At 30.4% G+C, this 15,078-nt stretch overlaps 1 protein-coding gene across 1 annotated transcript; it reads left to right on the top strand.

Moving 5' to 3' along the window:
* The first annotated feature begins 12,421 nt into the window (after nt 1-12,421).
* LOC100259479 (laccase-15) lies at nt 12,422-14,982 on the top strand. Its single transcript, XM_002268766.5, has 5 exons — nt 12,422-12,629; nt 12,889-13,133; nt 13,226-13,354; nt 13,669-14,619; nt 14,773-14,982. Exons 1-5 carry the CDS (start codon nt 12,565-12,567, stop codon nt 14,901-14,903), a joined length of 1,521 nt encoding a protein of 506 aa, XP_002268802.3. The 5' UTR covers nt 12,422-12,564; the 3' UTR covers nt 14,904-14,982.
* Nucleotides 14,983-15,078: the final 96 nt, after the last annotated feature.

Here is a 15,078-nt window from a genome sequence, read left to right as displayed (position 1 = left end):
TGGTTTGGTGGGAACCTTAAAAATCAGATAATTTGTTTTTGACTTGTTATTAGATTTCAATCAATTTTATAAATTAAATAGTGATTATTCACACTCATTTGTCATATAAAGAAATAGAAGAAGAAAAGAAATAGAAAGAATCCAAATTATCTAATTTAACGTTGAGGATTGATCCAAATTCCTAATTAGTAAATATCTCTTTTTGTAAAGAATATGGTATATAATATTTTATAAATTAATATGTTATTGTAATATTAAATTTCCTTATAACATAAAGAAAGTTGTTGGGAATATCTCCACAAATATTTTAGGTCATGAGGGGAAAAAGTCATGAGATGAAGATAGGCTTGTAAAAACTATAGGTGGTGGATAGAGATGTGAGGAAGAAAGGGAGGTATCCGAAGAAGACTTGTGGTAGGGTATGGATACAAAAAGTGGAGAAATATGGGATGTTTTGGGAATTCAACAATTATATTTAGTTTTGTCCTCTGTAATATTCTCTATTATATAATGAAATAATTCTCTTTCATCCGTGGACATAGGTATGATTGGCTGAATCACATTAAAACCTCGTGTAATATGTGTGATTGTTTTATCTTTGTATTCTTGAATTAACCTTATTTGAGTGAAAGATTTCAGTGTCACAACATTTAATTTATTATGAAAAGTACAAAGAGAGAAATATAAATAAATGGATGAAAAATAAGGCTTCCGAGTTACCTTCTAAAATGTCCAAGAATTTTGATTGGTTATTACCTTTTAAAATGCCCAAAAATCCCCATTAGTTATTTCATTAACCAATTTTACTCGCCTTAAATCATGAATGAAACTATGAATACAATAACCATTATTTTCTCACAAGAAAGAGTCTTAACCTCTCTTTTCAAGGAGAAAAATAGGAAAAATTTCGAGAAAGGGAAAAGAAAAATATATTCTTTCTTTTATATCCAACGAAAAAGAAAAATATATCCAAGAATTTGCATGTCAAGCCTCCGATTCACATTCTCTAATTGCTTCAGATTGTCTGAGAATGAAAGCAGCAGCTTTGTGGCAACTACATTAAGGGAAATGCAAAGTTTGGCAAATAAATTACCAAGATTTCAATTCCCAATCCAGGTTTCTCTCCTCTCTATCTTGATCATATTGTAAAAGTAAATAAATTAAATCCTATGGAATAATTCTTATACTCCTTTGAGCATTACTCCTACATTATTTCCATATAATTTGACAATGATTTTCATGACCCAGATGGTGCCATATACTCCACATATTGAATCCAGTAATTCTGTTCCTGGAAGTCGAATTCCTGAGTGGTTCAAAGGCTCCACAGCAACAGTACATCTACCTCCAAATTGGTGTAATACTAGGTTGATAGGATTTAGGAATGGCAATAGGGCGGGTTTTTTCGGGTACCCGCCTCGCCCCGCCCCTCATGGGACGGGGTTCAATTTTAATGAACGGGTTTGGGACGAGTTTGGGAATTTTTTTAAAAACCTGGGACGGATTCGAGTATTGCCTCGTCCCACCCTGCCTCGCCTCGCCCAGCCCTGTTTATAAATATATGAATATATAACATATAATATATATTCCCACTGACACATCCCCCATCTCCCATATCCATTCATATCCTCATAAGGATAAACATTGAGATGGTCGATTTGGTGTCTGGGATGCACAGTCATCAAGATGGTCTCCAGAAAACCAACGTGGGAAGATTGTGGCACTGATACTCTCTTTCGAATTGGGTTCTCCAACGAGCTGCCGAAGTTCTCAGCTCAGTTATCGGACTTGAGCCACGATTTTCTTGAGAAATGCTTGAGAAGAGAGCCCATTGAAAGGTGGAGCTGCGATTAGCTGCTACAACACCCATTTATATCATCTTCATCCCCCAATTACATCACAGAAGCATCCCCAAGATCGGTCCTCGACTACTTCAATTTCAGTGATGACGACGATGAAGAAACCAAATTGAACCCTAATCCTGCCCCCAAAAATTCAATTTCTGCCCATGACAGAATCCGAAAATTATCTTCAAATAGAGGGCCAGTTTGGGAATCAGAAGATTGGATGGACGTCAGGACATGGATCAATGACAGAGCAAAAGCAATAGCGACGAGCTATTGTGGGGACGAAGGAGTAGGGACCAATTCGGCATATTCAAATTTCATAGGGAAAACAGAGGAAAGTGAGAAAACATTCGCCAAATATCCAAGTAAAAAATTTTAAAAGTAATTTAAAAAAAAATTAAAATTAAAAAGAAAAGTTAAACGAGGCGGGGCGGGGCAGGTATGGGAATTTATCATACCGTCCCGCCCCGTTTAATTTTTTAAATGGGATGGGGATGAGAATTATTTTAAATAAATGGGGCGGGGTTGGGATGGGGGCGACCCGTCCTGAACCCGCCCCATTACCATCCCTAATGGGATTGGCTGTGTGTGCTATTTTGTAGTTAAGGGTGCTGTCCATGATTGCCCTGGTAATATATTGTCATTTGAATTTGACTCAAGGTAAAACTGGTCACCTTTTTGCTCCCATCAATCCAAAACACCAGAATTCTTTGGATGAAGGGCACAGATTCATTAAATCAGGTCACATGTGGCTTGGGTATCAACCAATTTCTAGAATTGGGATTGGCCACGCCAATTAGCTAAATAAGCTGAGTCAAATTCAGACTTCATTCCAAGTCTATGGCCCATCTAATGGGGTGAAGAAGTGTGGGGTTCATCTACTATATCAACAAGATGAGAAAGAAGACAATCAGCCAGAATTTTAGTGCAGCACTACCGATGAGAATTCAAGTTTCTTCACTATTAAAGATTATGGTGAGCTTACACCTTTTCTTTTTACAATACTGATATAATGAAGCAAGCCACTTCTACATTGAGAGGATGCATCAGCACAAGATGCTAACTTGAAAGGTAGAGATGAAACTATCATATTGTTATTGTCTTACTGGTTTCTCTTTTGCAGGGTTTTCTTCTGCATTTGATGCTTTTGGGGGTTAGAACTCGTAAGAATCTAGCTGAGAATTTAGTCATATATTGCGTAGCCATTGATTCCCAAATTGAACCATTTTATTTTAGCCTATATTTTATTTTTATGCTTCTTGTTCTTCATATTTTTTATAGGTTTTTCCTTTTAATAGTAGTCATGGACTGCTCGAGCAATATTATGTTCAAGGTTGTTAGCTAGCTTGGTAGAACTAAGGAGGGCGTCCCGATGATTCTCTTCTATCTGTGCTTAGCCTTCACTTAATTTTGCCCATGGATGTGACTAATGGTTTAAGATTTGGTTAACTAAAAATGATCTGCAGGTTGGCAATTCTGCGAAAATGTCTTTTGAGTAGTTATAATATTTATCATTTTTAGTTCATATAAGTGCTCCATCCAATCCAATCCAATCCAATCCAAGTTGTTGAAGACCCTTTCAACAACTCATGGAGAATATTAAGATCAAAGCCTCTCCAAGGAACCCTTAGGGTGAGCCAATGCTCTTATTTTTCTTTAGATATGCTTTGAGAGGTTTTCATGATCTTTAAATTGGAGAAGGCCTCCATGGATGAAAGGCTAGTTGGTTGATTTGAAGTTACTCTTCAATTTGTCTAAGCCTAGCTGTGTTGGCTGAAAGTGTAAATTCTGTAATTTGAGTTTTCCTCATTGAAAGTTAGTTGATCTAGTTTAGGTAACATCTCGAAGGGGGTGAATAGGTGTTTGAACCTCTTATGCTCAAATTTTTTATTTATTTTTAATTAATCTGTTTGATTTAGGAGAGCCTAAAAATATTCAATACAAGAATGCAAGATTTTTTATATGGAAAACCACTTCTACAACATGCGGATGTAAAATCCATGGGGTCAAAAACATCTAATTACAAATCCACTATACAAAAGTATAGTACACAGTTTTATCTAGTGGAAGCCATCCCTAAGTCTTACTCCCCATCACCTCTACTATACTTCACATTTGTAGTACAACACCGCTTGTGCTCCTAGTGAATCCTACTTTAGTGTTTGTGGAGATGAAAATCTCTTTCTCAACCTAGTAAAAGCAAAGACAATCATTTTTCAAAGTTTTGGGAACAAGAAGGTAAATTAGGTTTTTTGAAACATTTGCATCAAAAAGAGAAAATCCTCTTTGGGCAAGGTATTTATAGGGTCAAGATCCTGGTGGATCAGATTTATAATTTGCCCAAAATAAAGCTTTTAAAAGTTGAAAAATCAAAGCTTCGAAATTGTAGAGAATTCTATCACACCTAAGTGCTCCAGGGAGCACTTAAGCACTCTCTGGAGCACTAGAACACTCTAGGAGTTTTTTAAAACTATTTTAAAAAAAATTTAACTCAATTTAAGAACTTGACATTCGCACCAACCTTAATTAACTCTAATTTGTCTTTCTTAGACCTTTCTATACTTACCTTTGTTATTCCAATTTATCACACGACAACTTCGAGTTTTCAAAGGAGAGTAAGATATAATCTAAAAAATCCCCAAGTCAAAATGAATGAAACAAAATTCTCAATCTTAAACTATATAAATTAATGTACCAACACTCACAAATAAGAAACCTTGGGTTCATTTAGCAAGAGGGATTTCTATTAAGCATGTTGGATTTGCTTCAAAAATGACTTATTATGAGATGAGAATCATACCAAAATGCCTCAAAGTATAACAAATACTATGGTGTCAATCGCAATATGGTGGAACAAGAAAATATATAACTAGTTAAGTGATTATTTATTGAAGAAAATTTTAAGGTTAGGTTGTTAGGATATCCTAGCATTATAAATTAATTATGCCCACCTTGTTATAGTTGAAATATTAAAAAATGTTTTTTTTTATTATAAAAAATATGAAAGAAAAATATAATAAAATTAGTTAAAAAGTTATATATATTGAATTTTTATATAGAATAGGAAAAATAAATGAAATGAATTAAACAAAACATAAATTTATTTATTTTTCATTCTTTTCCCAACATCATAGATTCTTTTGCCATTCTTAGACATACATGCATCTTTGATGATGGAAGTACAAAAACAATTTATTTCATGCATGAACCATAAATGTAGAGATAGCTTCCCCAACTTTTTAGGTGAGATTATAACTATAGAGGTCCTTGTTCATTTTACAACAAATAATTAAATCCATTGGATAAAGAAGAATAACATAAATAAAATGAAGATAGTGAAATTAATGACCGAGAGACTAGGGAAGAAAAATTCTCTGAAAAAGAAGGTGAAAGACTTTGTGTTGTGGAGCAAAGTGATTCTCGATTTTAGTGTGGTTCCATTCATGACTTGGAGTAATTAAATGGTGAAACAACTATTTTTTCGGATCTTGGGTATTCCAAAAAGCTAATCCGAAGTTTTCGTACAAATATTACTTTTGAAATTTAGGAACATTTCTCAACTGAGCAAATGTACAACTACTTAATATTAAATTATTTTCTTTCAACCCTATTAAAAGTGATTTTTCTAATATTAGTTCATATGCATTTAGTTGAAGCTTGGTTTTTCTTTGTATATCAATGTATAACTGACTAAAATATAAGTCATTAAGGTCATGTTTGGTACATTGGAATGGGCAATGAGAATGAATAGATATTTTTTGTAACCATTTTTTAAAACAATTTCATATTCTTTGAAACAAAAAAATAGGAAACCATATTTGACAATCAAAAAATAGAAAATAGTTTTTTGCTTTTAAAAACCATTAATAGGATGTCTTAAGATAACATTTTTAAATTATTTTAAGTTGTTTTTTGAGGGCTATTTTAAAAAATAATTATACAAATATGGGGAATGATAAAAAATAAAGCACTGCAAATAAAAAATATTTTTAAAACATATGTAAAAACATATAAAGTGGGTTAAAAACATTTCAAGTTCCTAAATAGACTTTTTTTTTTACAAGATATTGAACAATTTAAAAAAAAAAATCGCAAAATTTGTTTTTCAAAATTATTTTTAAAAGCAATTACCAAACATGACCTTTATTTCGATTCCTATTTTTCCTTGATTAGTAATAAATATGTCCATTCCAATTCTTATGTTTGAAAGCACCAAAGACTGTAATGTCGAAATGAATGTTGTTTCCATTTCAATTTTAGGTAATAATGAGAATGAGAATGGAAAATAAAATTGATAATAATAACTATACACATAACTTTAAATAATTTTTTATTTTCATCAAAAAAAAAAAACTCTCAAACTATACTTGCTTTGAAATAATTTTTATATAATTTTTTATTTTCATCAAAAAAAAAAAAACTCTCAAACTATACTTGCTTTGAAATAATTTTTATTTTTATTTTTATTTTTAAATCTTTGAGAGTTTTTTGACTGAATAATAAAAGTTAGTTTGATCATATAGCCACCTAAAGCAATTTCTACTATTTGGGCACAATGTTATTATTAATAAGTCAAAGTAAAATGTTTGTTTATATTTTTTAAAAATGTAATTTAAGTATGCAAAGTATATTATTTAGTTCTATCTTTAAATTGAAAGTGCCTAAGTTTTTTTAAGAAAGTGAATTTAATTATTGAATTAAATGAACTCCTAATTACCAATTTTTTATTTTTTTTATAAAGATGTGATAGCTCCTAGGATTTAACTTTGTACTATACTTGATCCTCCTTATTGAACTATTTTTCCTATTTTAAGTTCACTCTTCTCTATTATTTCACTTTTTAGGTATAAGTGATATTAATGAGGGGAAATCGAGATAAGAAGGGTGTTTCTTTTTAAATCTGCTTTACAATTAATTATTTAGGAGTTTTAAATTAAGATTGAACTTAGTATTGATTTCTAAAACTCTTTAAATTCTTTGGGATGATTCTTAAATTTATTATTTAGATATTTTTAATTAGTTTTGGGTTAGAAATTTATAATTTAACTACAAGGAAAAAGATATATGGTGACATTTATAATAAGTCACTATAAACATAGGGTGTCACTACAACATAGCGTCACCTTATCCACTGACACCATAGAGGGTATCAATTGGTGACGTATTTGGAAGCAACACCAAAGCAGATAAATTGTGACACATTCAGAAGAGACACCATATATTTTTAGTGATGCTTAATTTGATATAGAGTTGTATGAGATATATAAGGTGTCATATTAAATGCATCATCTTTGAGTTATGGTGTTACGTTAAATGTATCACCTTTAATTTATGGTGTCACATCATTGTAAATGATTATAGAAGATATGGTTGTTTTTTGTTGATTAGTTTGTAGATTTTTGTAATGCTTATTAATAAATAAGACTAACCTGTGTAAATTGTCCATAAATATAATAATCATATTACATTTAACTTATATTTTCATAATGCTTATGAATTAATTTGTAACATATTACATCATCCAATAATATTTGTATATCAAATGTTCACAAAATGATAGTACATCAAACACATCAAACCCACCAAAACTAAAAAAGAAAAGTGAATACACATTAAAACATGATTTAGAAATGTTAAGCTTCCCAACATTCATGTATACTTGCATTTCATATGCATAAAACCGGCTAACCATAAAATGACATAAGAGTTGCATCCAAAAACCCAAAATTCTCAATTCCAAATAAAGTAACGTTTATGTCCTATAATGTATGACATAAGAGTCATATCTAAAAACCTAAATCTTGTTGCCTCTTTCTCCTTTCTTTTTATTCTTCATATTGTCCTCCCAAGAGTGTATACCTGCATTTCCTAGTTTAATGAGTTTTAGAGTTCTTATTGAAAATAAAAATGCGATGTTATAAACAATAAACAAATCTAAGTACTAATGTTTTCTTTTTCTTTTTCCTTTTTCTCATTTTGGTATAAAAATAGTTCGTAAAGAATAAGTAATGTTATACAATATCAATGGAAAATTCAATCATATAACAACTAAGGGACTTACCATGAATGATCACGATACATCAATATGATTCATGATTAGTTATAACACAAAAGTAATCTATTCTTCTCTAATTTCATCAAATTCTACTTGAGAATATGTTTTATTTGTCATCAAACTGAAATCAAATGAGAATAACATTAATATCACAATAATTGAAAGTATGAAATTATGTACAATTTATTAAACGAGTAAAACCTTTGATGCAATAACTGTAAAATCAACAATTATTTCTTTAATGAATCTCATAACAAAGTAGTCATATTTGAACTCAGTATTATTTTTTTACTCTTAAATTATTTTTTTTAAAAATAAAAATTATTAATATATTGGTTCATTTTTAAATACTTTCACAAGAATATATTTTAACTACAAGTTATTTTAATTTATCAAAAGATTTTTATGAAATGAGCTATTATCCATTTATTATTTTCTTATTTTTCAAAAAATATTTTCAATCATTTCATACACATTTTCAACTACTAAAATTATTGTTTTTATAGAATAAACAAAGAAGCATGCACATCTCCTCCACTCACTAAGTCAACTATTACAATCACCATAATATTTTATTCACCTACCAATATCTCATTCCATTTAGATAACTCTCTCAACAAAATCATTTCTACAATACTTTTTACTCTCCTATGATATTGAATATTTTATTCCATTTAGGTGACTCTCAACACAAAGAAAAGTAGGAATGTCTTCTTAGGTTAACTAAACAAAGACTTTTTTTTTTTACTTTACAATATGTATAAAAAACAATTATTTATTACAAGGAATGTGGTAGAAAGGTCATTTTATTTTTAAAGAATTTTTTAGAATTTCTTAAACATTTACAAAAAATAGAATCTAACAATTTTATTTCTAAAAAAATTGATCAATTCAAAAAAGAAAGAAGAATGTTATTTTTTAAGAAAAGTTAATAAACCACTTTATTCTTGAATTATCTAAACAAAACTTACTAAAAAATATTTTATCCCAAATTTATTTTCAAAACTTTCTTATTGAAAACTATCTCATATATAAATTATTTTATTATATAGAGAAATTCTTATTTTATTCCTTTTTTAGAGAAAAATTCACTTGTTTATTAAATATCAAAGAAGTCTATTTTTATGTCTATTATATATATATATATACATAAATTCTCTTATTTTCATACAAGAAATTTCCATTTATGCCTAAAATACTTTTAGAAAAATCATTGCCAACAAAATTTTATTTTTAAAATTATTTTCAACATTCTTGTTTAAAAAAATTATCATTGGATTATTTTCAAAAAAGACAGTCCTAAAAAAATTAACCATTTATAACCCAATTTAAACTCAAAAATTATCCCCAATATTATTTTATATTCCTAAATTATTTTCAAACAAAATAACAATTATTAATATTTTGATTCATTTTTAAATACTTTCACAAAAATATATTTTAACCACATACTATTTTAATTTATCAAAATATTTTTAGGAAATGAGCTATTTTCCATTTATTACTATCCTATTTTTCAAAACATATTTTCAGGCATTTCATTCACATTTTAAAATTTCAAATACTAAAATTATTGTTTTTATAAAACAACAAAGCATGTAAATTTCAACTACTAAAATTATTGTTTTTATAGAATAAACAAAGCAACATACACTTATCTTCCATTTACTAATTCAACTATTACAATCACCCCAATATTTTGTTTACCTACCAATAATTCATTCCATGTAGGTGACTCTAAAAAAAAAAAGTCATATTTATAATACCCTTTACCACTCTGATACCCAATATTCTATTCTATTTAGGTGACTCAATACAAAGAAAGTGGGAATGTTTTCTTAGGTTAACCGAAGAAAACCCTAAATAACTTAAGTGCTTTTGGATTAATTGAGCATCATCTTGTAGTAGATGTCAATCTCTATTGTTAGACTTCACCAAAAAGCTCCTAGCACGGTGGAAAAAAGTATCAAATATAGTCAAGTCTTCAATAAAATATTTTCACATGTGAAAAATTACAACCAATACACTATATAGTCAAGTCTTCAATAAAATATTATTTCATGCGAAAAATTACTACAAACTAGTGTATCTCTCATTCTCAATTAGACAGAATTTTTAAAAATAATTCATTTTTCTTGTTTTCATTTGTTTTGGGGCTTATTAGCAATGAAACAAAAAATATGTTAGAATGTTAAACCTAGTTTTTACTTCCCTGGAACTCGATAAAAAACACCATTTACAAAACCCACATCATAGATATACTAAATCAAGAGATATAAAACAATTATACTAACAAAGTTTTTTGCATTAATAAAAAAAATGAAGATGATAGATAAGAGATTTTGACTTACCCGAGATTTTATGAAGCAAAGAATATCAATTATGGGTGTGCCGACCATGGGTGTGAGAAGAAGGAGAAGAAAACGATGGTTAGGGTTAAGCAATAAGATCTTTTATATTAGTTAATGTATATATGGAAACAATGGACTTTTCATAAATTGTTCCTACTCACTATTTTTAAAAAGGGCCCATTGAGTTATAAAATTTAAAACTTTTTATTTCATATGGTGTCACTTCCAAAAAATGACACCGTAAATCTGAAATTAGCATCATCTAACTATCGTAATTGAAGATTTTTTATATGGTGTGTCACCTTTATAAATTTTAAGTTCAATGGTGTCATTATTTTAAATGCGACACCATAAATAGTGACATCATAAATTATTTTTGCAGTAATTTTTTATTTATTTATGCTCTAATCATTGTTATGAATCAATTTGAGGAACTTGTCAACTAATTACTTGTTGGGTTTGTTAGTTAAGGTCCTTCACAGGTTGAACTCTTGGGTTTGACAAGTGAAATGACCATGGTGTCTTTGATCTTCGAGTGTCACAATTAATATATTTGAAAAACTATTTTCTAAAATATCTTTTACAAATTGCTCATTGTTTTGAAATCAAAATAGAAATTTTCATATTTAAAAAATAGAAACACAATTTTGAAAATAAGGCAAAAATAATCTTCATTTTCAAGAAAAGTTTCTTGTTAAGGTAAAAATATACATTCAAAATAATTTAACCAAATATTGCTTAAATATGTATCATACGTAGAGAAAAATTATATTAAAGCTCCACAAATAGTAGGGAATTTATTCCAAAATTTTAAAAGAAAATATGAGAAAAAAGTGAAAAAAAATAAAAATAAATAAAGTTTAAATTAACTTGATCAAATTTTTACACGACTTAAAATTTATTCATCATTTTTTATGTTTATAAATAATTTTAAAATATATAAATCTTTTCATAATTTATTTATATAATGATTTTTCTTTGTATATGATACAATAAACCAAATAAGGAAGTTTGAATTATTTCTTATTTTACTTTTTTTTAGATGATAGATTTTGTAAGCCAACTAAAACCATTTTAATCAACATATACATATCATATGAACAGATAAATTATAGATTGCATTTGTTTTAAAAAATATTTTTTAAAAATCTATTATTATTATTATTATTATTATTATTATTATTGTTACTAAATTGCTTTTTATTGAGAAAAAAATATAGTATGACTCCCAATAGATGTTTTAAGTGATTCACAACATACAAGGGGTTGGTATTCTATTTTCAACTATATATTTACAAAATATATTTTTGTGTTTTTTTATGGAAGGTTCTGAAATACCAAATTGGGAAACAACTTTGTCCCATCCAGATGAAAACAATAATCATATTTGCCAAAATCATCGGTTCAACACTATTGATTATCTTAAAAAATAATTTTAAAATAATTCTTAAAAGGAGTTGTCTATGAAAAGCAGTTTATATGCGAGGCCAAAATTTTCATGGCTTAATTAACATTTCTTGAAGTAATCAATAAAAGACTTGTGAAAGAATATTTTAAATTTATTCTAAAATAACGTGTAAGTAACCTGTAAGAAATTTTCACAATTGTTAGCTTTCTTCACGCATTTGGTTTATTTTAATTAGGTAAGTGATCAAATATCATTATTATATATAATAGTCCTGCTCATTGAAGTAATCAAAGAACATTGAAAGTCAATACACATTCAAATCACTTCCTCTTATATTGACGCGTGGAGAGGAAGTATTGTATCCCGAGAGAATTATCATGACTATATAATGAATCATATATGAAAGACATACAGCAAAAGTTGTAAGAAAATTGAAGGAGTTGTGTTTAGGAAAAGAGAAGAGGCTTTTATTCCAAAGATGTGGCTAATCATGAAGGTTTTCCTCTTACAAATTTTAGTGTTTCAACTTTTTGGTGGTGGCATCCATTGCCAAGCTTCAACCAGTCGACATACTTTTGTGGTAAATACTATATATAATTCTCGCCTTAACGTTATCTTGTGATTATAATATTTAGGGAGCAATATGACTCTCATTTTCCACCATAGGACCCCTTACCCTGGTGTTGTTGAGTCGTTCATGCATGCTATCAATTTTTAAGTAGTTATACACTTACATGAATGGATTGATGCAACTATTCATGCATGTAATATTTCTTTTGGGATGAGGTTGCGTGGTTAACTTTTTATTGGTTGTAGGTGAGGGAAGCTTCATATACAAGGCTTTGTAGCACCAAGGACATCTTAACAGTAAATGGACAATTTCCGGGACCAACTATATATGCTATGAAAGGAGAGACGATCATTGTCGATGTTTATAACAGGGGAAAAGAAAATGTCACCATTCACTGGTAGGTCTTGAGTGTGTCTCAAAGAAAGAGCGACGACAACATGCCTACATGGCATGCATTCTTTTATTTCTAAGAGGGGGCTGCAATATATTGCTTTGCAAATAAAGTCAAATTTAAAACAATACTCTAGGGTTATTTGCTTTAGTTCCATTGAAATATAGTTGATGTCGCTTATTACTATGATAATATGTTGCTGCATGCCATCTTTTGTTAGTTCAAAAATAAGTACTAGTTTTAACGTATAGTTATTGTTTTGCAGGCATGGGGTGAACATGCCTAGATATCCATGGACAGATGGTCCCGAGTATATCACACAATGCCCAATTCAGCCAGGGTTAAAGTTTAGTCAGAAGATCATCCTTTCTTCTGAGGAAGGCACTTTATGGTGGCATGCTCATAGTGACTGGACTCGAGCCACCGTTCATGGAGCTATAATCGTCTATCCTAAGAATGGAACCAAGTATCCTTTTCACAAACCTAATGCAGAAGTTCTCATCATATTAGGTATACGTGTTGTTAGTTTTAAATGTTAATTTACATATTATGAATTAACCAACAAAGCAAAATATAAAATTATTGGAGTTGTTGAAATGCAGGACAATGGTGGAAGATTGATGCGAATGCGATTCGAGATGAAGGGCTTGCAAGTGGAGCTATCGCTAATCACTCTGATTCTTTATTGATAAATGGACAACCCGGTGATCTACTTCCATGCTCAAAATTAGGTACAAATTAAGTTTAACTTCCCATTTTAAAATTGTACATGATTTCATTTTTTTGTATGTTGACCATATTACTTTTTCTTATTAGCATCAACATATTTAAAGCTTAATGCTAAGAAAGAGGAATATAGCTATGAGGATGGTAGAGCCATGATTTAACACATGAGAAAAGGCTAGTCCAAATATAATTTTGAAATATGGAGCCAAATTTACACCCCTAATCAATCAATCACGTCATAATTGGTGGATCCTCATGGAAACTTTTTCTTTTTCTTTTGGCTAGTCATAAGTATACAACTTTCCCTTTCTAATTGCAGACACATTCAAGCTAACGGTGGATCATGGAAAGACCTATCTACTTCGCATAATCAATGCTGCCTTGCAGGAGGCTCTCTTTTTCTCTATTGCCAAGCATAAAATAACAGTGGTGGGAACAGATGGTAGCTACACGAAACCATTGACACTAGATTATATCACAATATTTCCTGGCCAAACCTTCGATGTCTTACTAGAAGCTAACCAACGCCCGGATCACTATTACATGGCGGCTATAGCTTTTTCCCTTGCCTCGACAGGTCGTAATATTTATGATAACACAACCACCACAGCTATTGTACAGTACATGGGATACTACACTCCATCTTCACCTCCCTTCTTGCCTCATTTACCTGCATACAATGACACAAACGCATCGGTTCAAGTCATGGCTAACCTCCGAAGCTTAGAAGATGCGGAACATCCTTGCAATGTCCCATTGAGCACGAGCACTAAACTGATTTACACTGTTTCTATGAACTCGTACCCATGCGTCAATAATTCATGTTCAGGGACCAATGGGACACGGACCGCTGCAAGTATAAATAACATAAGCTTCCATACCCCTACAGTTGACATACTGGAAGCTTACTATTATAACATCAGTGGTGTATATGGAGATAAATTTCCTAGCGTTCCACCACTAGTGTTCGATTTTACAGCTGATTATCTTCCATTACTCTATCAGTTGCCGAGCACCGGAACAGAAGTAAGGGTGCTTGAGTATAACTCCATAGTGGAAATTGTTTTTCAAGGGACAAATGTGGCTGGAGGGTCAATCCACTCCATGCATCTCCATGGACACAGTTTCTATGTTGTTGGATGGGGATTTGGGAATTTCGATGAAAATAGGGATCCTTTGCACTACAATCTGGTAGATCCTCCCCATCAGAATACCATCTATGTTCCTAGGAATCGTTGGGTTGCAATCAGATTCGAGGCATCTAACCCTGGTATGTTGCAAACACTCACGTCCTTTATAAAAAAAAATTAAAAAAATAAAATAAAATAAATCCTTGAAACTGCCAACCTGCATACCAAGGAAATAATTTTTCTTAATATTATAATTAAGTTAGGTGTAATGTTGTGTATTTTCTCTGTTGTAGGAGTGTGGTTCATGCACTGCCATATAGAAGAACATTCGACTTGGGGCATGGCAACTGTGTTCATAGTGAAAAATGGTAAACACCCAAAAGCTCAAATGTTGCCTCCTCCATCCGACATGCCACCATGTTGAAGCTGCAAAGAAATAACATGCCAAAGATTTCATTGAATATTCGTATTATTCAGCTTTCATGATTTATTTTATGTTCAATAAATGCAATGCTAAGATGCCTCCCAATGCCATGTCCACAATAGATATATCTTGATTTGACAACTTTTGGTCATTCCAATTTCTTTAAAATACCATG

Source organism: Vitis vinifera, chromosome 18 (assembly GCF_030704535.1).
Source record: "Vitis vinifera cultivar Pinot Noir 40024 chromosome 18, ASM3070453v1".
NCBI classification, from domain to species: domain Eukaryota; kingdom Viridiplantae; phylum Streptophyta; class Magnoliopsida; order Vitales; family Vitaceae; genus Vitis; species Vitis vinifera.
The sequence above is the reverse complement of the archived record's forward strand: the minus strand, read 5'-3'. Positions and strand labels throughout refer to the sequence as shown.